The 24,603-nt window shown below is 33.9% G+C and overlaps 1 protein-coding gene across 2 annotated transcripts in view; it reads left to right on the forward strand.

Moving 5' to 3' along the window:
* LOC130446443 (contactin-5) overlaps nucleotides 1–24,603 on the forward strand; it is a 303,482-nt gene that overhangs the window by 225,447 nt on the left and 53,432 nt on the right. For both annotated transcript variants that reach the window (XM_056782712.1, XM_056782711.1), the window contains exons 2-3: nucleotides 10,009–10,189; nucleotides 22,751–23,025. In XM_056782712.1, the coding sequence (XP_056638690.1) occupies nucleotides 10,009–10,189; nucleotides 22,751–23,025 (456 nt within the window). The remainder of the gene's footprint in view (nucleotides 1–10,008; nucleotides 10,190–22,750; nucleotides 23,026–24,603) is intronic.

Below are 24,603 nucleotides of genomic sequence, written 5' to 3' on the forward strand. Positions count from 1 at the left end.
ATTTGAAAGTTGTTGTAGAAAAGGTTGCAAGATTTTTGAGGTTAATAAGATTTGAAATTAGTTGTAGAATGAATAATTGTCGAATTCGAGATTCTCCATCTCTACAATATAAATATACAGGTGAAACTAATAAAAGTTTGCAAGATTTTTGAGGTTAATGAGATTTGAAAGTTGTTGTAGAAAAGGTTGCAAGATTTTTGAGGTTAATAAGATTTGAAATTAGTTGTAGAATGAATAATTGTCGAATTCGAGATTCTCCATCTCTACAATATAAATATACAGGTGAAACTAATAAAAGTTTGCAAGATTTTTGAGGTTAATGAGATTTGAAAGTAGTTGTAGAAAAGGTTGCAAGATTTTTGAGGTTAATAAGATTTGAAATTAGTTGTAGAATGAATAATTGTCGAATTCGAGATTCTCCATCTTTACAATATAAATATACAGGTGAAACTAATAAAAGTTTGCAAGATTTTTGAGGTTAATGAGATTTGAAAGTTGTTGTAGAAAAGGTTGCAAGATTTTTGAGTTAATAAGATTTGAAATTAGTTGTAGAATGAATAATTGTCGAATTCGAGATTCTCCATCTTTACAATATAAATATACAGGTGAAACTAATAAAAGTTTGCAAGATTTTTGAGGTTAATGAGATTTGAAAGTTGTTGTAGAAAAGGTTGCAAGATTTTTGAGTTAATAAGATTTGAAATTAGTTGTAGAATGAATAATTGTCGAATTCGAGATTCTGCATCTCTACAATATAAATATACAGGTGAAACTAATAAAAGTTTGCAAGATTTTTGAGGTTAATGAGATTTGAAAGTAGTTGTAGAAAAGGTTGCAAGATTTTTGAGGTTAATAAGATTTGAAATTAGTTGTAGAATGAATAATTGTCGAATTCGAGATTCTCCATCTCTACAATATAAATATACAGGTGAAACTAATAAAAGTTTGCAAGATTTTTGAGGTTAATGAGATTTGAAAGTTGTTGTAGAAAAGGTTGCAAGATTTTTGAGGTTAATAAGATTTGAAATTAGTTGTAGAATGAATAATTGTCGAATTCGAGATTCTCCATCTTTACAATATAAATATACAGGTGAAACTAATAAAAGTTTGCAAGATTTTTGAGGTTAATGAGATTTGAAAGTTGTTGTAGAAAAGGTTGCAAGATTTTTGAGTTAATAAGATTTGAAATTAGTTGTAGAATGAATAATTGTCGAATTCGAGATTCTGCATCTCTACAATATAAATATACAGGTGAAACTAATAAAAGTTTGCAAGATTTTTGAGGTTAATGAGATTTGAAAGTAGTTGTAGAAAAGGTTGCAAGATTTTTGAGGTTAATAAGATTTGAAATTAGTTGTAGAATGAATAATTGTCGAATTCGAGATTCTCCATCTCTACAATATAAATATACAGGTGAAACTAATAAAAGTTTGCAAGATTTTTGAGGTTAATGAGATTTGAAAGTTGTTGTAGAAAAGCTTGCAAGATTTTTGAGGTTAATAAGATTTGAAATTAGTTGTAGAATGAATAATTGTCGAATTCGAGATTCTCCATCTCTACAATATAAATATACAGGTGAAACTAATAAAAGTTTGCAAGATTTTTGAGGTTAATGAGATTTGAAAGTTGTTGTAGAAAAGGTTGCAAGATTTTTGAGTTAATAAGATTTGAAATTAGTTGTAGAATGAATAATTGTCGAATTCGAGATTCTGCATCTCTACAATATAAATATACAGGTGAAACTAATAAAAGTTTGCAAGATTTTTGAGGTTAATGAGATTTGAAAGTAGTTGTAGAAAAGGTTGCAAGATTTTTGAGGTTAATAAGATTTGAAATTAGTTGTAGAATGAATAATTGTCGAATTCGAGATTCTCCATCTCTACAATATAAATATACAGGTGAAACTAATAAAAGTTTGCAAGATTTTTGAGGTTAATGAGATTTGAAAGTTGTTGTAGAAAAGCTTGCAAGATTTTTGAGGTTAATAAGATTTGAAATTAGTTGTAGAATGAATAATTGTCGAATTCGAGATTCTCCATCTCTACAATATAAATATACAGGTGAAACTAATAAAAGTTTGCAAGATTTTTGAGGTTAATGAGATTTGAAAGTTGTTGTAGAAAAGCTTGCAAGATTTTTGAGGTTAATAAGATTTGAAATTAGTTGTAGAATGAATAATTGTCGAATTCGAGATTCTCCATCTCTACAATATAAATATACAGGTGAAACTAATAAAAGTTTGCAAGATTTTTGAGGTTAATGAGATTTGAAAGTAGTTGTAGAAAAGGTTGCAAGATTTTTGAGGTTAATAAGATTTGAAATTAGTTGTAGAATGAATAATTGTCGAATTCGAGATTCTCCATCTTTACAATATAAATATACAGGTGAAACTAATAAAAGTTTGCAAGATTTTTGAGGTTAATGAGATTTGAAAGTTGTTGTAGAAAAGGTTGCAAGATTTTTGAGTTAATAAGATTTGAAATTAGTTGTAGAATGAATAATTGTCGAATTCGAGATTCTGCATCTCTACAATATAAATATACAGGTGAAACTAATAAAAGTTTGCAAGATTTTTGAGGTTAATGAGATTTGAAAGTTGTTGTAGAAAAGGTTGCAAGATTTTTGAGGTTAATAAGATTTGAAATTAGTTGTAGAATGAATAATTGTCGAATTCGAGATTCTCCATCTCTACAATATAAATATACAGGTGAAACTAATAAAAGTTTGCAAGATTTTTGAGGTTAATGAGATTTGAAAGTTGTTGTAGAAAAGGTTGCAAGATTTTTGAGGTTAATAAGATTTGAAATTAATAAATTAAAAATAAATTAAAAATAAAATTAAAATAAATAATTGTCGAATTCGAGATTCTGCATCTCTACAATATAAATATACAGATTTTAAATGACTTTTCTTTGACCCAATCGCAAAAAATAATCAAATCTAAACCTTAAAACCACTTTTATGTTCCATAAACATTATATGAATAGAAATTGCGAGATTTCGAATATTTTTATAGCTCGATTCGAAACATTTTTCTTTTGTTAAATTTCGCGTATAAAAAAAAAAGGTTCCATATCTGGAATTATATACAAATGATAAATTATTCAAATTTAAACCTCAAAATGTATCCGCTTTTAATTTGAGCTATTTTCTAACGTAATTTCAAAAATAGCATTTACGAAGGTGTCAATTCGGTTTGGTCGGGCCGGCATGAATACTGGTTCAAACATGTCACCGGGAACATCGAAAACTTGAATACAAAACATGTTTATTCAAGTCTAGTCGATAATATTCGGAGCAAGTTGGTGCGCGTGCAAGAAAGGGGTTAAAATTTGATCCGCCTCGATCCTTTTAACCATTTACCGATCAAACTCCTTAACGAGCAACTTTAATGAGGCAACTCATCGTGTTGGATCCGTCTGATTCTCCAAGAAACATGGAAGAGATAAATAAAACAAACCAAATGTTGTCCGTATATCCATATTTTTACTACAATATACGTGTTTTGTTTCCAGACATGACGAATTTCATCACTTTTTTAGATTGAAGGATTTTCAAAAGATTTTCGCGGGCTATTTTAGATTCTCGTCACGGAAAGTATGAAATTACATTTTTCTTTGCGATTTCGTACAATTTAACACAATCGGAATATGAAAATTTTCATTTCATTTCGAAAATAGTACGTAAAGTATTTTTGAATAACGAATTCATTGTACAAGGAAAGAAAAATCATTGAAACGAAATTGATTCCTGTCAATATCAATAATTGAATGTTTCTTTTCGACCAAAGAACAATGAACTATTAGTCAATATTCCTGGAACAACATCAAGAACCCAATCTTCTTCATAACGATACTCATTGGTCATTATCACGAGATTTCCTAACTGTCACCCTTTCAAAAAGGCCTTTTATCTTCTATAGTTACGAGGTTTCCTCCAGAACATCCCCAGACCATCACAGAGTCTTCTCCAACCTTTACAGTTGGAATCAAGCATGAATCCAAGATCCGTTCTGTCTTTGATCTTCTGTTAGAACAAAAAACCTCAAACTTTGACTCGTTAATCTTATTGCGTTCAATTTTTATGTCTTTTAGCCAACTGTAATGTTATTTTGACGAAGTTTCCTCGCTGTCGCCCTTCCAAAAGGATCAGCTTCTCTCAATCCTTTAGAAAACAAAAGTAGATGGATCAGGTAGTGGCCAAAACGTACTACGTGTTCCTTTGTAATAATTTTATAGCCTTTTATCTACAAAATCCCTTTTATAGTTACGAGATTTCCTCCAAAACATCCCCAGACCATCTCAGAGTCTTCACCAACCTTTATAGTTGGGATCAAGCATGAATCAAAGATCCGTTCTGTCTTTGATCTTCTGTTAGAACAAAAAACCTCAAACCTTGACTCGTTAATCTTATTGCGTTCAATTTTTATGTCTTTTAGCCAACTGTAATGTTATTTTGACGAAGTTTCCTCGCTGTCGCCCTTCCAAAAGGATCAGCTTCTCTCAATCCTTTAGAAAACAAAAGTAGATGGATCAGGTAGTGGCCAAAACGTACTACGTGTTCCTTTGTAATAATTTTATAGCCTTTTATCTACAAAATCCCTTTTATAGTTACGAGATTTCCTCCAAAACATCCCCAGACCATCTCAGAGTCTTCACCAACCTTTATAGTTGGGATCAAGCATGAATCAAAGATCCGTTCTGTCTTTGATCTTCTGTTAGAACAAAAAACCTCAAACCTTGACTCGTTAATCTTATTGCGTTCAATTTTTATGTCTTTTAGCCAACTGTAATGTTATTTTGACGAAATTTCCACGCTGTCGCCCTTCCAAAAGGATCAGCTTCTCTCAATCCTTTAGAAAACAAAAGTAGATGGATCAGGTAGTGGCCAAAACGTACTACGTGTTCCTTTGTAATAATTTTATAGCCTTTTATCTACAAAATCCCTTTTATAGTTACGAGATTTCCTCCAAAACATCCCCAGACCATCTCAGAGTCTTCACCAACCTTTATAGTTGGGATCAAGCATGAATCCAAGATCCGTTCTGTCTTTGATCTTCTGTTAGAACAAAAAACCTCAAACCTTGACTCGTTAATCTTATTGCGTTCAATTTTTATGTCTTTTAGTCAACTGCAATGTTATTTTGACGAAATTTCCACGCTGTCGCCCTTCCAAAAGGATCAGCTTCTCTCAATCCTTTAGAAAACAAAAGTAGATGGATCAGGTAGTGGCCAAAACGTACTACGTGTTCCTTTGTAATAATTTTATAGCCTTTTATCTACAAAATCCCTTTTATAATTATGAAGTTTCCTCCAAAACATCCCCAGACCATCACAGAGTCTTCTCCAACCTTTACAGTTGGAATCAAGCATGAATCCAAGATCCGTTCTGTCTTTGATCTTCTGTTAGAACAAAAAACCTCAAACCTTGACTCGTTAATCTTATTGCGTTCAATTTTTATGTCTTTTAGCCAACTGCAATGTTATTTTGACGAAATTTCCACGCTGTCGCCCTTCCAAAAGGATCAGCTTCTCTCAATCCTTTAGAAAACAAAAGTAGATGGATCAGGTAGTGGCCAAAACGTACTACGTGTTCCTTTGTAATAATTTTATAGCCTTTTATCTACAAAATCCCTTTTATAATTATGAGGTTTCCTCCAAAACATCCCCAGACCATCACAGAGTCTTCTCCAACCTTTACAGTTGGAATCAAGCATGAATCCAAGATCCGTTCTGTCTTTGATCTTCTGTTAGAACAAAAAACCTCAAACCTTGACTCGTTAATCTTATTGCGTTCAATTTTTATGTCTTTTAGCCAACTGCAATGTTATTTTGACGAAATTTCCACGCTGTCGCCCTTCCAAAAGGATCAGCTTCTCTCAATCCTTTAGAAAACAAAAGTAGATGGATCAGGTAGTGGCCAAAACGTACTACGTGTTCCTTTGTAATAATTTTATAGCCTTTTATCTACAAAATCCCTTTTATAATTATGAAGTTTCCTCCAAAACATCCCCAGACCATCACAGAGTCTTCTCCAACCTTTACAGTTGGAATCAAGCATGAATCCAAGATCCGTTCTGTCTTTGATCTTCTGTTAGAACAAAAAACCTCAAACCTTGACTCGTTAATCTTATTGCGTTCAATTTTTATGTCTTTTAGCCAACTGCAATGTTATTTTGACGAAATTTCCTCGCTGTCGCCCTTCCAAAAGGGTCAGCTTCTCTCAATCCTTTAGAAAACAAAAGTAGATGTAGCAGGTAGTCACCAGAACGTACTACGTGTTCCTTTGTAATATTTTTATAGTCTTTTATCTACAAATACCCTTTTATAGTTACGAGGTTTCCTCCAAAACATTCCCAGACCATCTCAGAGTCTTCACCAACCTTTATAGTTGGGATCAAGCATGAATCAAAGATCCGTTCTGTCTTTGATCTTCTGTTAGAACAAAAAACCTCAAACCTTGACTCGTTAATCTTATTGCGTTCAATTTTTATGTCTTTTAGTCAACTGCAATGTTATTTTGACGAAATTTCCACGCTGTCGCCCTTCCAAAAGGGTCAGCTTCTCTCAATCCTTTGGAAAACAATAGTAGATGTAGCAGGTAGTCACCAGAACGTACTACGTGTTCCTTTGTAATATTTTTATAGTCTTTTATCTACAAATACCCTTTTATAGTTACGAGGTTTCCTCCAAAACATTCCCAGACCATCTCAGAGTCTTCACCAACCTTTATAGTTGGGATCAAGCATGAATCAAAGATCCGTTCTGTCTTTGATCTTCTGTTAGAACAAAAAACCTCAAACCTTGACTCGTTAATCTTATTGCGTTCAATTTTTATGTCTTTTAGCCAACTGCAATGTTATTTTGACGAAATTTCCTCGCTGTCGCCCTTCCAAAAGGGTCAGCTTCTCTCAATCCTTTAGAAAACAAAAGTAGATGTAGCAGGTAGTCACCAGAACGTACTACGTGTTCCTTTGTAATATTTTTATAGTCTTTTATCTACAAATACCCTTTTATAGTTACGAGGTTTCCTCCAAAACATTCCCAGACCATCTCAGAGTCTTCACCAACCTTTATAGTTGGGATCAAGCATGAATCAAAGATCCGTTCTGTCTTTGATCTTCTGTTAGAACAAAAAACCTCAAACCTTGACTCGTTAATCTTATTGCGTTCAATTTTTATGTCTTTTAGTCAACTGCAATGTTATTTTGACGAAATTTCCACGCTGTCGCCCTTCCAAAAGGGTCAGCTTCTCTCAATCCTTTGGAAAACAATAGTAGATGTAGCAGGTAGTCACCAGAACGTACTACGTGTTCCTTTGTAATATTTTTATAGTCTTTTATCTACAAATACCCTTTTATAGTTACGAGGTTTCCTCCAAAACATTCACAGACCATCTCAGAGTCTTCACCAACCTTTATAGTTGGGATCAAGCATGAATCAAAGATCCGTTCTGTCTTTGATCTTCTGTTAGAACAAAAAACCTCAAACCTTGACTCGTTAATCTTATTGCGTTCAATTTTTATGTCTTTTAGTCAACTGCAATGTTATTTTGACGAAATTTTCACGCTGTCGCCCTTCCAAAAGGATCAGCTTCTCTCAATCCTTTGGAAAACAATAGTAGATGTAGCAGGTAGTCACCAGAACGTACTACGTGTTCCTTTGTAATATTTTTATAGTCTTTTATCTACAAATACCCTTTTATAGTTACGAGGTTTCCTCCAAAACATTCCCAGACCATCTCAGAGTCTTCACCAACCTTTATAGTTGGGATCAAGCATGAATCAAAGATCCGTTCTGTCTTTGATCTTCTGTTAGAACAAAAAACCTCAAACCTTGACTCGTTAATCTTATTGCGTTCAATTTTTATGTCTTTTAGTCAACTGCAATGTTATTTTGACGAAATTTCCACGCTGTCGCCCTTCCAAAAGGGTCAGCTTCTCTCAATCCTTTGGAAAACAATAGTAGATGTAGCAGGTAGTCACCAGAACGTACTACGTGTTCCTTTGTAATATTTTTATAGTCTTTTATCTACAAATACCCTTTTATAGTTACGAGGTTTCCTCCAAAACATTCCCAGACCATCTCAGAGTCTTCACCAACCTTTATAGTTGGGATCAAGCATGAATCAAAGATCCGTTCTGTCTTTGATCTTCTGTTAGAACAAAAAACCTCAAACCTTGACTCGTTAATCTTATTGCGTTCAATTTTTATGTCTTTTAGTCAACTGCAATGTTATTTTGACGAAATTTTCACGCTGTCGCCCTTCCAAAAGGATCAGCTTCTCTCAATCCTTTGGAAAACAATAGTAGATGTAGCAGGTAGTCACCAGAACGTACTACGTGTTCCTTTGTAATATTTTTATAGTCTTTTATCTACAAATACCCTTTTATAGTTACGAGGTTTCCTCCAAAACATTCACAGACCATCTCAGAGTCTTCACCAACCTTTATAGTTGGGATCAAGCATGAATCAAAGATCCGTTCTGTCTTTGATCTTCTGTTAGAACAAAAAACTTTAAACTTTGTGTCTTTTAGCCAACTGCAATGTTATTCCCTTCCAAAAGGACCAGCTTCTTTTAATATCCTTTTCGCTGTGGAAGTATTGAAGGTTTCATTGATCTGAGCTGATATATCTGGGCTCGTGAATCGTCTATCAGTGTAAAAGATTTAAAAAAATAGTTCACGGGATACCAAAAACAACTTAAAATAAAACGATGGTAGGTAAATATATTTTATCTCGAAAAAAAAAAACATTTAAAACAGATTTGACACATCAACATTCCCCAGAAAAATAACTTCTATGTACAGTATGTATATCAAGGAGATGAATGGGAATTCTCGAGATATAAATATCTGAAGGACCAATATATCTTCATTGGAAGACAGTTTTATTTTTTGTGCACTTGAACTAAAAATACAACTTCTGAAACTTTTCGTTTCGTACACCAGAGAAAATACGTTTAGTTAGAAAACTAACGATAGATGTTTCCGTACACCAGGGATATTTACTGCCTCTTAAAAACGTTTTAAGTCCCATTTAGATATTCAATAGTCGGTGAAAATGGACGAAACGTCGACTTTTCAACGTGTCGGTCAATTTTTTTTCAATTCAGAACCTCCTAAATTTCATTTTCTACCCATTTCCCCAATTGAAAATGCGTAAAAAACAATTTTTAATAAATTCAGTCGTAGTTTTCCAAGGTCTCGAAAACTCCATGGCCTTTTGGTGTGGTAAATTCGTCCAAAGAAATTTGAAATGCGATATTTGTACGTTTAAACTCGATCTGATTCCAGGGTGATGATTCAGCAAACAAAACTGAATTATACAACTGTCAGATTGGTAAATGTCAACCAAATTAAGATGAAAAATGATTTTTACTCCCCGTATAACATTTAACAAACCGTCAGTCCACGTGGACTCATCATCTCTACCAATGAAAACATCGAATCGTTAATATAAATGCATTTCTATTGGTCGAAGCTGTCGAAAGGCGTATGTACACAATTTCTTCGAAATATTCCTACGATAAGCAGTGGCGTGACTTTGTGAGATTCGTTTAATATGTAAATAAATAAAAATATAGCGTTTAGATCAAAATTTTGACACATGAACGAATTGAAAAACAAATTAAGGTTGTAACTATTTTCGGATTATCCTGCGTCTGATTCGCCGCAGGTTTCGTCGTCTCCAATTAATAAAAATGAAAAAAAAAAGTTAAAAATCCGGCTCGAAGGACCAAATTTATGTAGAGGTTTCAACTACATAAAGAAAATGTCTATTTTGTATACTGTATCTTCATTTTTTTTCATTATTTGAATAAAAAATTTGAGTTTACATTGAAACAAGAAGAGATTGAAACTTTGCGATGTTGCCAACTTTGGCATAGTTGTCGGAATGTACAGAAATATCGCGACTCGCATTGCGCTTTGAATTTCGTCATGTCGAGCGACTTTAACGCATCAATAAACTGCATTTTCGCGACTAATTCTTATATTTTTCGTTTCAGTTACTTGGGCATCGTCTGACGACAGCAACAGAGATACCAGAGAAGGAGAGGACGTGACGTTGGAATGCAGATTCCAACCTCAATCCTCTAAAGACACTCTAACCTATTACTGGGCCAGAAAAATAAAACAAACTCACGATAACGTCGCCATAGGAAATGTTCCCTTAGATACCAATTATAGGTGAGTTTTTCGTTCATCTTCTCCATTAAAAGCGGCGGGATTTTCCTCATTTTGTGTAACTAGGTCCCATCTAAATGGTTTCTTCGAAAACTCCATTTGCCTACGTACGAGATCTGGCTATTGGACACCTTTCCAAACGGTTTCTCCATCGATCGAAGCAGTGCTGGAAGTCTTCTTTGGAGAAGCTCTGGTTCACCGCTTCCATAGACTCGAATCGGGTCCCTTTCTGAGCGGACCCGTTGACGCAAAAGCTTTTGGTCAGGAGTCAGATTTTTTGGCACTAACTTTTCTAAATCGGGTCCCTTTTGATCAGGAAACAGATTTTTTGGCACAGATTTTCGTCATGTGTAATTCCTCTTGTAAATTTTTTCTAACCGTGTCTTTATCGGCGTTTACAGCCTCTGCAATCGTCCGGATGTTAATTCGACGATCTGCACGCACAATTTGGTTGATTTTGGTCACTGTTTCCGCAGTTGAAACGGTCAAAGGACGACCTGGAGGCTGGTCATCTTCAGTGCTCTTCTGGGACTCACTAAAGCGCTTACGCCGCTCAAAAACAAGCTCAATAGATAGAGAATTGTCCGCATAGATCTCTCGCAACAATTTCTATCACCCAGTCGGAGTTTTTTTCCAATTCAGCCAGAATTATAAGTGAAATAAAAACCTCGTCAAAGAATTTTCCAACTAAAACGATTATTTCATATCCATTTCACATTCTGCCGAGCTGTTTACTCGGTTTACGAATAAAAAACGTTCAATCATTCGCAAATTGTTATTCGAACGTAAGTTTTCCCGACACCAAATTGTTCTATTGTAAGTAAAAACAAAGATGAAAATTGTTGCGAGTACCAGACAGAATTACTTCATTCTTTAACCCACTCGTCTTCCACTTTTCCATCTCTTAGCGGCACAGAGAGGAGCTCACTGTTTGAATATAAATTAAGCGTATGCATAACAGAATCTGCAGTCAACAGAATTTCGAAAACAAGCAAAAAACTGAAACGTGCACACGTAAAAGTGAATCTTTTGATGCGGAAATAAATAAAATGAAAAATAGACAAAGTAAAAGCAACTCTTTCTAATAATTCAACGCTTCCCGGTGCATTTTTACGGTATTTATTTACAAGATATCATATTTTTGATGTTTTGACCACGTTTCGACACCATCTTTAACAGAGGAAACGTTCTTGACGCGCGTCATTAAATTTTAACAACCCCGTATAGTATAGAAATATTATCGGTTGCTTTCAAACGTTTTAAAAATAAGGGCGAACTCGTTTGCGAGAAAATTCAATTAATTATTTATTTGTTTTGAGGTAATTTTCCCGCGAAAGTTGTATACGTTGACTCCCTTAATCAAACTAATCAAGATTCTTGAAAACTTCCTGAAAGTTAATTACAGGAATCTTTTAAAAGACAAACAACTCCTTGATATCCGATTTTATTGAAAAAGTATACGTTAAACGAAAAAAAAAAACCTCAAACTAAAGCCCGAAGTTAGTAAAATTGTCATCCGGAAATTGAAACTGTCACTTTTTTTTTGTTTGGATAACATACGAAACGAAAATATTTGTGAAAATATAGATATCCGTATCTGTTCGGGCTAGAAAACACGTTAATTTGACGTTTTCAAGATCGCGGAATCCATTTTTGTACGGTATTTGGTTCATTTTACCAATAATTGTATTGGTAAACTTCCGATTCTGTTTATACTAACGTAAACATTGTCTGAACTAACGTGAACTCAACCTGAACTAACGTAAACCCAACCTGTTTCAATGTAAACCAACCTGCACTAACGTCAATTCAACCTGAACTAACGTAAACCCAACCTGAATCTACCTAACCTAATGTAAATCCAACTTGAATCAACTTAAACCTAACCTAAAATCAACCTGAACTAACGTAAACCCAACCTGTTTTAATGTAAACCAAACCTGAACTCAACCTGCACTAAAGTAAATCCAACCTGAATCAACTTAAACCTAACCTAAAATCAACCTGAACTAACGTAAACCCAACCTGTTTTAATGTAAACCAAACCTGAACTCAACCTGCACTAACGTCAATTCAACCTGAACTAACGTAAACCCAACCTGAATCTACCTAACCTAAAGTAAATCCAACTTGAATCAACTTAAACCTAACCTAAAATCAACCTGAACTAACGTAAACCCAACCTGTTTTAATGTAAACCAAACCTGAACTCAACCTGCACTAACGTCAATTCAACCTGAACTAACGTAAACCCAACCTGAATCAACCTGCACTAAAGTAAATCCAACTTGAATCAACTTAAACCTAACCTAAAATCAACCTGAACTAACGTAAACCCAACCTGTTTTAATGTAAACCAAACCTGAACTCAACCTGCACTAACGTCAATTCAACCTGAATTAACGTAAACCCAACCTGAATCTACCTAACCTAATGTAAATCCAACCTGAATCAACGTAAACCTAACCTAAAATCAACCTGAACTAACGTAAACCCAACCTGTTTTAATGTAAACCAAACCTGAACTCAACCTGCACTAACGTCAATTCAACCTGAACTAACGTAAACCCAACCTGAATCTACCTAACCTAAAGTAAATCCAACCTGAATCAACGTAAAGCTAACCTAAAATCAACCTGAACTAACGTAAACCCAACCTGTTTTAATGTAAACCAAACCTGAACTCAACCTGCACTAACGTCAATTCAACCTGAACTAACGTAAACCCAACCTGAATCTACCTAACCTAAAGTAAATCCAACCTGAATCAACGTAAACCTAACCTAAAATCAACCTGAACTAACGTAAACCCAACCTGTTTTAATGTAAACCAAACCTGAACTCAACCTGCACTAAAGTAAATCCAACCTGAATCAACTTAAAGCTAACCTAAAATCAACCTGAACTAACGTAAACCCTACCTGTTTTAATGTAAACCAAACCTGAACTCAACCTGCACTAACGTCAATTCAACCTGAACTAACGTAAACCCAACCTGAATCTACCTAACCTAAAGTAAATCCAACTTGAATCAACTTAAACCTAACCTAAAATCAACCTGAACTAACGTAAACCCAACCTGTTTTAATGTAAACCAAACCTGAACTCAACCTGCACTAACGTCAATTCAACCTGAACTAACGTAAACCCAACCTGAATCTACCTAACCTAAAGTAAATCCAACTTGAATCAACTTAAACCTAACCTAAAATCAACCTGAACTAACGTAAACCCAACCTGTTTTAATGTAAACCAAACCTGAACTCAACCTGCACTAACGTCAATTCAACCTGAACTAACGTAAACCCAACCTGAATCTACCTAACCTAAAGTAAATCCAACTTGAATCAACTTAAACCTAACCTAAAATCAACCTGAACTAACGTAAACCCAACCTGTTTTAATGTAAACCAAACCTGAACTCAACCTGCACTAACGTCAATTCAACCTGAACTAACGTAAACCCAACCTGAATCTACCTAACCTAAAGTAAATCCAACCTGAATCAACGTAAACCTAACCTAAAATCAACCTGAACTAACGTAAACCCAACCTGAATCTACCTAACCTAAAGTAAATCCAACTTGAATCAACTTAAACCTAACCTAAAATCAAACTGAACTAACGTAAACCCAACCTGTTTTAATGTAAACCAAACCTGAACTCAACCTGCACTAACGTCAATTCAACCTGAACTAACGTAAACCCAACCTGAATCTACCTAACCTAAAGTAAATCCAACTTGAATCAACTTAAACCTAACCTAAAATCAACCTGAACTAACGTAAACCCAACCTGTTTTAATGTAAACCAAACCTGAACTCAACCTGCACTAACGTCAATTCAACCTGAACTAACGTAAACCCAACCTGAATCTACCTAACCTAAAGTAAATCCAACTTGAATCAACTTAAACCTAACCTAAAATCAACCTGAACTAACGTAAACCCAACCTGTTTTAATGTAAACCAAACCTGAACTCAACCTGCACTAACGTTAATTCAACCTGAACTAACGTAAACCCAACCTGAATCTACCTAACCTAATGTAAATCCAACCTGAATCAACGTAAAGCTAACCTAAACTCAACATGCACTAACGTAAACCCAACCTGAACTAACGTAAACCTGACCTAACCAACAACCTTAAGTAACCTGGAAAGATAAAAAAAGTAGTTAATTTCCTGGAGAAACGCCAATAGCCCCGGTGAAGAGGTACGACCAAAAAACTGAGAAGTAGATAAATTAATCGTCGAAAAATTGTCTCGTGGATGTCGTAGACATTATTGACGGATGCTACAAAATATTTGACTTGAGTACCGAGATGGTTCCCTCACAAGAAAACTCATAGAGCTCGAAGTTGCTACAACTTCATGTAGGCATAGTGTACCATCGAAGATGATAAATTGGGTTAATTCATCCTGCATGAATGGCGATGAATTTGTCGATAATAAATTATTAAATAAAATATATTAAAAAGTTTGTTGTTATATATAAGTAATAACAGTTCCAATTAACGATTCCCACCTCTAGTAAACCGCAAATCTCATTATATATAATTCCGAATGGTATTTATTCGTACTATAGCGCGAAACCATTCGCTGTGCATTTTGAACAATGTAAAATGTATTGATATAATAAATGGAATCAAATGAGCAGCTGTACTATTTTCGAAACATTTCCAGAAAATCATTTATCCTGAAATAGAATCAATTTTAACGTTCGGCGTGGTATGTTCGAACAGAGACGGTCTTAATGTATTCGATGTAAACTCCCTTGTTTACAATCCATCTAATCAAATAACGATTAAAATATTTTTTTCTTGTAGCACCGCAGTAAACAAAAATATTTAGTCTGGAATATACGAGGGCGGTTCGACGGTTATTATACGAAGAAAAAAACTATTCGTGCAGGGAAAACAATGTTAATTATTCTTTTACGTAAAATAACTAAAAGAAATTGAGAAAAAGTTACGTAAATATGAAATCGGAGGAAAATATATCGATTTTTTGTAATTTAAATATTGTATAGATAGTTTTTGTTTAAATCGCGGTTTACTAACCATCGGGCACAAGCCGTCTCTGTATTTTCGTCTGTAATATCGATTCGTTTATATCGTCAAATACAGCACATGATACTACGTAATAAATCATCGAAATTTTATGGTATTTCAATGTATAATATGATGTCTAAACATATGGTTTTATTTCGATAATTTGGGACACAATTCGATCCCGAAATTTCCGTTTCTTCTCAATACCCTGTATTTAATTTATCATATATTTGCATTAATACGTAGAATAGTGTCGTAGCTTCCACTTTTGTCATTTTTTCGACATCGTTTCCATTTATTTTTGACGCACTTTTAAAGACACAGCGCTTCCGTCGAAGAATTCTGGATCGCTCTACGAAGTTTCCAACAGTCGAGGCGTTACTCTTCGTGTCCGTCAGTCATCATCCAGATCCAATGGACACTTAAACGTTAAAATTCCTCATATTTTACTATGGAAAGTTTGAGGAAAGCGTTCAAGAAGTTGAGGAACTCGATCTTCCAGATAATCGCTTCGGAAATCGGCGGCGATCTGCATCGTGAACTTCCGGAAACGGAAACTCCATTTGTATTCCTGGAATATTTTATAACAAAAAACAAAATTTATATTAATCCTATGCGTTTGTAGTTAACTCTAGGTGTTCTAAAACGAATAGCAGCGATTTCGACTACATGCAGCTGTTTTATAATTTATAGTCGAGATGTTCTCGACCCGGCTCTGTATAAGAAATTAAGAATAGCTCGCAAAATACGAAACGCTTAAGAATACCAATTACTACGTTATTATTTGTATCGTGTAGCCTGCAATAATTTCACTGGTGCAATGTTCCGAACAAAAATTACATAGAACACGTGTTTTTATCGTTCTGAAGCCGATTTCAATTACTAATTTAAATTTATTACATATTATTTATTTTTTACTGGAACTGTTTATTCGAGTTCGATTTAGATTGACACGACGTTTTTCAATTCTAAAAGCCTCTAGTCTAGAATTTATAACTTTTTAACTAACTGCTACATTTTTTGGAGGATTGTCTTTGAGTTTTTACGGAAAATGAAACAGAAAAGTCCCGAACAAAGTGTGTTAAGACATGAATTTATTCACGTTGATAACTACACTGATAAAAAAAATTTTTTCTTTTCTTACGATAAATTATTTCTCCAGTTAAACAAGTAGTCGTTTCTTTGAAATAAACCAACTTTTTTCTCAAAGAAAGATCGAATTCTAAGGATTCTTAAAACGAAATAAAAACGAATCAAAACAAATTGTTCATTGAAATGTTACAATGGACCCGGCCGCCATCTTTAATAAAGGGACATTTTTGAGGATATCTCGCGAACTATTGCCCCTACAAAAAATTCGTAAAGACGTAAATTGTAGGAAATCGCTTTGCCTACAATTTTGTTTATGACACTTTTTGCCATTAAACGCGAATTTAAATAGTTATATGCGAAAAAGTGCAAAAATTTTGTCGACAATTTTTTTTTTCGCCCAATAACTTTTTATTTTTTGATTTTTCGATAAAATTGCGTTGAAACAATTTAAATTTACTACATATTATCCATTTTTTAGTAGAATTATTAATTTCAACGACTGTAAAATTTGATTGAGTTCGATTTAGATTGACACGACGTTTTTCAATTCTAAAGCCTCTAGTCTAGAATTTATAACTTTTAACTAACTTCTACATTTTTTGGAGGATTGCCTTTGAGTTTTTACGAAAAATGAAACAGAAAAGTCCCGAACAACGTGTATTATGACATGAAACGTTGATAACTACACTGATAAAAATTTTTCTTTTCTTACGATAAATTATTTCTCCGGTTAAACAAGTAGTCGTTTCTTTGAAAAAAACCAACTTTTTTCTCAAAGAAAGATCGAATTGTAAGGATTCTTAAAACGAAATAAAAACGAATCAAAACAAATTGTTCATTGAAATGTTACAATGGACCCGGCCGCCATCTTTAATAAAGGGACATTTTTGAGGATATCTCGCGAACTATTGCCCCTACAAAAAATTCATAAAGACGTAAATTGTAGGAAATCGCTTTGCCTACAATTTTGTTTATGACACTTTTTGCCATTAAACGCGAATTTAAAAAGTTATATGCGAAAAAGTGCAAAAATTTTGTCGACAATTTTTTTTTCGCCCAATAACTTTTTATTTTTTGATTTTTCGATGAAATTGTGTTGCCACAATTTGAATTTATTACATATTATTTATTTTTTATTAGAATTGTTAATTTCAATGACTGTTAAATTTGATTGAGTTCGATTTAGATTGACACGACGTTTTTCAATTCTAAAGCCTCTAGTCTAGAATTTATAACTTTTAACTAACTGCCACATTTTTTGGAGGATTGTCTTTGAGTTTTTACGAAAAATGAAACAGAAAAGTCCCAAACAAAGTGTGTTATAACATGAACTTATTCACGTTGTTAACTACACTGATAAAAAAAATTTTTTCTTTTCTTACGATAAAATATTTCTCCAGTTAAACAAGTAGTCGTTTCTTTGAAATAAACCAACTTTTTTCTCAAAGAAAGATCGAATTCTAAGGATTCTTAAAACGAAATAAAAACGAATCAAAACAAATTGTTCATTGAAATGTTACAATGGACCCGGCCGCCATCTTTAATAAAGGGACATTTTTGAGGATATCTCGCGAACTATTGCCCCTACAAAAAATTCGTAAAGACGTAAATTGTAGGAAATCGCTTTGCCTACAATTTTGTTTATGACACTTTTTGCCATTAAACGCGAATTTAAATAGTTATATGCGAAAAAGTGCAAAAATTTTGTCGACAATTTTTTTTTTCGCCCAATAACTTTTTATTTTTTGATTTTTCGATAAAATTGCGTTGAAACAATTTAAATTTACTACATATTATCCATTTTTTAGTAGAATTATTAATTTCAACGACTGTAAAATTTGATTGAGTTCGATTTAGATTGACACGACGTTTTTCAATTCTAAAGCCTCTAGTCTAGAATTTATAACTTTTAACTAACTTCTACATTTTTTGGAGGATTGCCTTTGAGTTTTTACGAAAAATGAAACAGAAAAGTCCCGAACAACGTGTATTATGACATGAAACGTTGATAACTACACTGATAAAAATTTTTCTTTTCTTACGATAAATTATTTCTCCGGTTAAACAAGTAGTCGTTTCTTTGAAAAAAACCAACTTTTTTCTCAAAGAAAGATCGAATTGTAAGGATTCTTAAAACGAAATAAAAACGAATCATAACAAATTGTCCATTGAAATGTTGTCGAATGGACCCGGCCGCCATCTTTAATAAAGGGACATTTTTGAGGATATCTCGCGAACTATTGTCCCTACAAAAAATTCGTAAAGACGTAAATCGTAGGAAATCGTTTTGCCTACAATTTTGTTTATGACACTTTTTGCCATTAAACGCGAATTTAAAAAGTTATGAGTAAAAAAGTGCAAAAATTTTGTCAACAATTTTTTTTTCGCTCAATAACTTTTTAATTTTTGATTTTTCGATAAAATTACTTTAGAACAATTTTTTAGATCGTTCTTTGAGGAATAATTTTATATATGGGTTTTTTGAATTCCACTCTTTCTTGTGGCTCATAGAGCGCTCTAAAAGTGGTCACCACGTTGTACCAAAAGCAAAATATTTGTTATCATTTACAGGCCTAATCCACAGATAAGTTCTAGGTGATATTAAATTTACCTGGCATTTTGTACTACCTAGTCTATTTTAGTTCTTTTTGATAGTCCAAGTTGTCTTTCAGGGTCAAAAATAAAGGTTTGGGATATGACGGGAGGTAAAATTGGGAGTCATCATTGGAACTTCATCTTCTAATTCGTTTTCTTCGGTTAATTTTGATATTTCCTGCAAGTTTCGCCAGAAAAATGAAGACATACTGCAGAGAATTTGAGGCCTGCTTTCCTGCAGCCACATAATTTCCTTTACATTTGCAGAAAATCAATTCCATAAGCTCTAGAGGTGCTGGAGGCTTGGAAGCTTGTATTGACGTCCACGTGTTTGTTTGATTCTTCCAGCTCCAATCTTCAGGACTTTGATATTTCCCAAATCACGATTGGACCTGATGATATAATCGATGACTGTGGAAACGAGCTGCATTTTGTGACAAATCAAACAGCTATTTGGATCTTTTCTACCTGCTTAGAAATCACAGTTGATTAAAAATGATAAATGTTCAGAAAAAATTGTAAAGAAAAGAAAAATAAAACAAAATGGAAAATGGTAACAAATATTTTGTGGTGCCCCAGCACTTTCGGAGCGCTCTATGGGCCGCAAGAATGAGTGAAATTAAAAAAATCCACATATAAAATTAATCCTCAAAGAACGATCTAAAAAAGTTCTAAAGTAATTTTATCGAAAAATCAAAAATTATAAGTTATTGAGCGAAAAAAAAGTTGTTGACAAAATTTTTGCACTTTTTTACTCATAACTTTTTAAATTCGCGTTTAATGGCAAAAAGTGTTATAGACAAAATTGTAGGCAAAACGATTTCCTACAATTTACGTCTTTACGAATTTTTTGTAGGGACAATAGTTCGCGAGATATCCTCAAAAATGTCCCTTTATTAAAGATGGCAGCCGGGTCCATTCGACAACATTTCAATGGACAATTTGTTATGATTCGTTTTTATTTCGTTTTAAGAATCCTTACAATTCGATCTTTCTTTGAGAAAAAAGTTGGTTTTTTTCAAAGAAACGACTACTTGTTTAACTGGAGAAATAATTTATCGTAAGAAAAGAAAATTTTTTTTTATCAGTGTAGTTAACAACGTGAATAAATTCATGTCTTAACACACTTTGTTCGGGACTTTTCTGTTTCATTTTCCGTAAAAACTCAAAGACAATCCTCCAAAAAATGTAGCAGTTAGTTAAAAAGTTGGAAATTCTAGACTAGAGGCTTTAGAATTGAGAAACGTCGTGTCAATCTAAATCGAACTCAATCAAATTTTACAGTCGTTGAAATTAATAATTCTAGTAAAAAATGGATAATATGTAGTAAATTTAAATTGTTTCAACGCAATTTTATCGAAAAATCAAAAAATAAAAAGTTATTGGGCGAAAAAAAAATTGTCGACAAAATTTTTGCACTTTTTTACTCATAACTTTTTAAATTCGCGTTTAATGGCAAAAAGTGTTATAGACAAAATTGTAGGCAAAACGATTTCCTACAATTTACGCCTTTACGAATTTTTTGTAGGGACAATAGTTCGCGAGATATCCTCAAAAATGTCCCTTTATTAAAGATGGCAGCCGGGTCCATTCGACAACATTTCAATGGACAATTTGTTTTGATTCGTTTTTATTTCGTTTTAAGAATCCTTAGAATTCGATCCTTCTTTGAGAAAAAAGTTGGTTTATTTCAAAGAAACGACTACTTGTTTAACCGGAGAAATAATTTATCGTAAGAAAAGAAAATTTTTTTTTATCAGTGTAGTTAACAACGTGAATAAATTCATGTCTTAACACACTTTGTTCGGGACTTTTCTGTTTCATTTTCCTTAAAAACTCAAAGACAATCCTCCAAAAAATGTAGAAGTTAGTTAAAAAGTTGTAAATTCTAGACTAGAGGCTTTAGAATTGAAAAACGTCGTGTCAATCTAAATCGAACTCAATCAAATTTAACAGTCGTTGAAATTAACAATTCTAATAAAAAATAAATAATATGTAATAAATTTAAATTGTTTCAACGCAATTTTATCGAAAAATCAAAAAGTAAAAAATTATTGAGCGAAAAAAAAATTGTCGACAAAATTTTTGCACTTTTTTACTCATAACTTTTTAAATTCGCGTTTAATGGCAAAAAGTGTTATAGACAAAATTGTAGGCAAAACGATTTCCTACGATTTACGTCTTTACGAATTTTTTGTAGGGACAATAGTTCGCGAGATATCGTCAAAAATGTCCCTTTATTAAAGATGGCGGCCGGGTCCATTGTAACATTTCAATGGACAATTTGTTTTGATTCGTTTTTATTTCGTTTTAAGAATCCTTAGAATTCGATCTTTCTTTGAGAAAAAAGTTGGTTTATTTCAAAGAAACGACTACTTGTTTAACCGGAGAAATATTTTATCGTAAGAAAAGAAAAAAATTTTTTTATCAGTGTAGTTAACAACGTGAATAAATTCATGTCTTAACACACTTTGTTCGGGATTTTTCTGTTTCATTTTTCGTAAAAACTCAAAGACAATCCTCCAAAAAATGTAGCAGTTAGTTAAAAAGTTGTAAATTCTGGACTAGAGGCTTTAGAATTGAAAAACGTCGTGTCAATCTAAATCGAATTCAATCAAATTTAACAGTCGTTGAAATTAACAATTCTAATAAAAAATAAATAATATGTAATAAATTTAAATTGTTTCAACGCAATTTTATCGAAAAATCAAAAAGTAAAAAATTATTGAGCGAAAAAAAAATTGTCGACAAAATTTTTACACTTTTTTACTTATAACTTTTTAAATTCGCGTTTAATGGCAAAAAGTGTCACAATCAAAATTGTAGGCAAAACGATTTCCTACAATTTACGTCTTTACGAATTTTTTGTAGGGACAATAGTTCGCGAGATATCATCTAAAATAACTTTTCACCCCTTTATTTAAGATGGCGACCGGGAGACAAGGGTCGTAACCCAACAAACTTAGGGTTAAGATTTCCTTAACACCCCCACACATCGTCCCCAGAAAAACGCTTAGTAAGGGTACTAAAATTTCAATTTTAACGCACTAAAAGCCATTAATTTTATCGACGAAAATAACTTTAACGAAATGTATATTAACGAAAAAGTCTAATAATTAAATTAGCTTTTCAATTGGTGTTTCAGTTCATTTGTAAGGAAACGACAGTTGTACCCGATCACAAAGGCAGCAAATAACAGAGACGCGCTCCTAATAGAAAATTTCGGTCTATAACAATTACCCATACGGAAAATGATTAGATACCGGAAACTGGCGCTTTCCTGACTTGATAACTCAATCTGTGCCAAACAGGAAATGCTGAGGTTCAAACCCGCAGCCGGATTAATTGAGGCGTTAGCACACGGAGGGGCGATACATGTGGGTGGTTGAGGGCGGCGATTATTGTATCTCCTCTGTGGCGTGTACATTATAGAGCAACAACTCTATATTGTTATCTGTTTTGTCTTTAATTGTTATGTCAATTCCTGTGGGGCAGATGAAGTTGAATTTCGATGAAAGGAAAAAATCGCAACGACGCGAATCGGTTGATTTGGATGGTTAAGGAATAATTGAGGGACTTCACCGAGATCCTAATGGACCCGGAGCAACCAGTAATGGTTCCTCGTCTAGAAGAACTGGAAATAGAGCAACAGAAAAGTTTCTAGATGAAGAAATGAAAGGGTCAAACGTCATCATCAAACCTTTCAATCCTTTGGATTTTAACTATCGCTTTTGGCGCTTTAGATCCTTTTTTTTGAGGTGGATCACTCCTCGTTTGTTTTTGCATCTATTTCGTTAAATTCAGCATCATTTTCTTTTGTTTCAGATTAAATTATCGAGTAGATAAAGGTATCTACGATCTCTTGATATCGAACGCAAGTTACGATCGAGATAACGGAATTTTCGAATGTAAAGTAAAAGCCGGCGGTTCCGGTACCGATCTCCACGCTCAAAGGTACTCTTTGACGGTACTCACAGTACCGCAACAGCCCGTCATAAGTCCGAGTTCGTATGTCACCGTCACCGAAGGGAAAATACAAGAATTGACGTGTTCCAGTATCGGCGGATCACCAGATCCAGAAGTCAAATGGTTCAGACAAGGTCAGTATTCATTTTTTTTTTTATATATATATTACAGCTTCAGGTGGAGAAAATTATAACAAAAGTAGCTCTGGTAACTTTCTGGTCGACCTCCTGGAGTTTATGAAGACCAAATCTTAGTCATAATTGAAGAGGATCCTCAGGTATAAATGTTGAAGAGGCTTCAATTACACAAGATGGACAACTGAGAACTGCCGATGTCATAGAGGGTTTGTATTACAGCTTCAGGGGGAGAAAATTATAACAAAAGTACTTCTGGTAACTTTCTGTTCGACCTACTGGAGTTGATGGTGACCAAATCTTAGTCATAATTGAAGAGGATCCTCATATAAATGTTGAAGAGGCTTCAATTACACAAGATGGACAACTAAGAACTGCCGATCTCATAGAGGGTTTGTATTACAGCTTCGGGGGGAGAAAATTATAACAAAAGTAGCTCTGGTAACTTTCCGGTCGACCTCCTGGAGTTGATAGTGACCAAATCTTACTCATAATTGAAGAGGATCCTCATATAAATGTTGAAGAGGCTTCAATTACACAAGATGGACAACTAAGAACTGCCGATCTCATAGAGGGTTTGTATTACAGCTTCGGGGGGAGAAAATTATAACAAAAGTAGCTCTGGTAACTTTCCGGTCGACCTCCTGGAGTTGATAGTGACCAAATCTTAGTCATAATTGAAGAGGATCCTCAGGTATAAATGTTGAAGAGGCTTCAATTACACAAGATGGGCAACTAAGAACTGCCGATGTCATAGAGGGTTTGTATTACAGCTTCAGGGGGAGAAAATTATAACAAAAGTACTTCTGGTAACTTTCTGTTCGACCTACTGGAGTTTATGAAGACCAAATCTTAGTCATAATTGAAGAGGATCCTCAGGTATAAATGTTGAAGAGGCTTCAATTACACAAGATGGACAACTGAGAACTGCCGATGTCATAGAGGGTTTGTATTACAGCTTCAGGGGGAGAAAATTATAACAAAAGTACTTCTGGTAACTTTCTGTTCGACCTACTGGAGTTGATGGTGACCAAATCTTAGTCATAATTGAAGAGGATCCTCATATAGATGTTGGAGAGGTTGAAATGTCCTGTGCTAATTAAGAAGCTTGATATTTGGGTATCCAACGAATTGAACGGATCAACATTTGCGAAAATCAACACTGGTGATGAAAAATGTACAGTAATTTAGTTCGAAAACGATCTTGGTGTCAGTGTTGTGTTTTTTTCCGAGGAACCAAAGGATCAATTCTGATGTTTACTGTTAACAATTAATGAAATTGGATGAAGCGTTCAAAGAAAAACGTCTAATAGTGTTCCACCGTGATAATGCGGTTCTTCACACATCTATAGAACCTCGTGGAAAATTTTTGGAGCTCAGCCGTGAAGTGATTCCACATCCTGCATACAGCCCCGATCTGGCACCATTTATCTCGAAGTATGCAGAATTCTTTGAATGGTTAAACTTTCACAAATGTCGATGACCTTCAATCGCACCTGGTTCGGTTTTATGCTGATAATTTAAGAGCGCGGAATCAAGAAACCGAAAGAAATATGGTATGGAAGGTCATTAAGCAAA

The sequence above is a fragment of the Diorhabda sublineata genome, chromosome 7, assembly GCF_026230105.1.
Source record: "Diorhabda sublineata isolate icDioSubl1.1 chromosome 7, icDioSubl1.1, whole genome shotgun sequence".
Lineage (NCBI taxonomy): Eukaryota > Metazoa > Arthropoda > Insecta > Coleoptera > Chrysomelidae > Diorhabda > Diorhabda sublineata.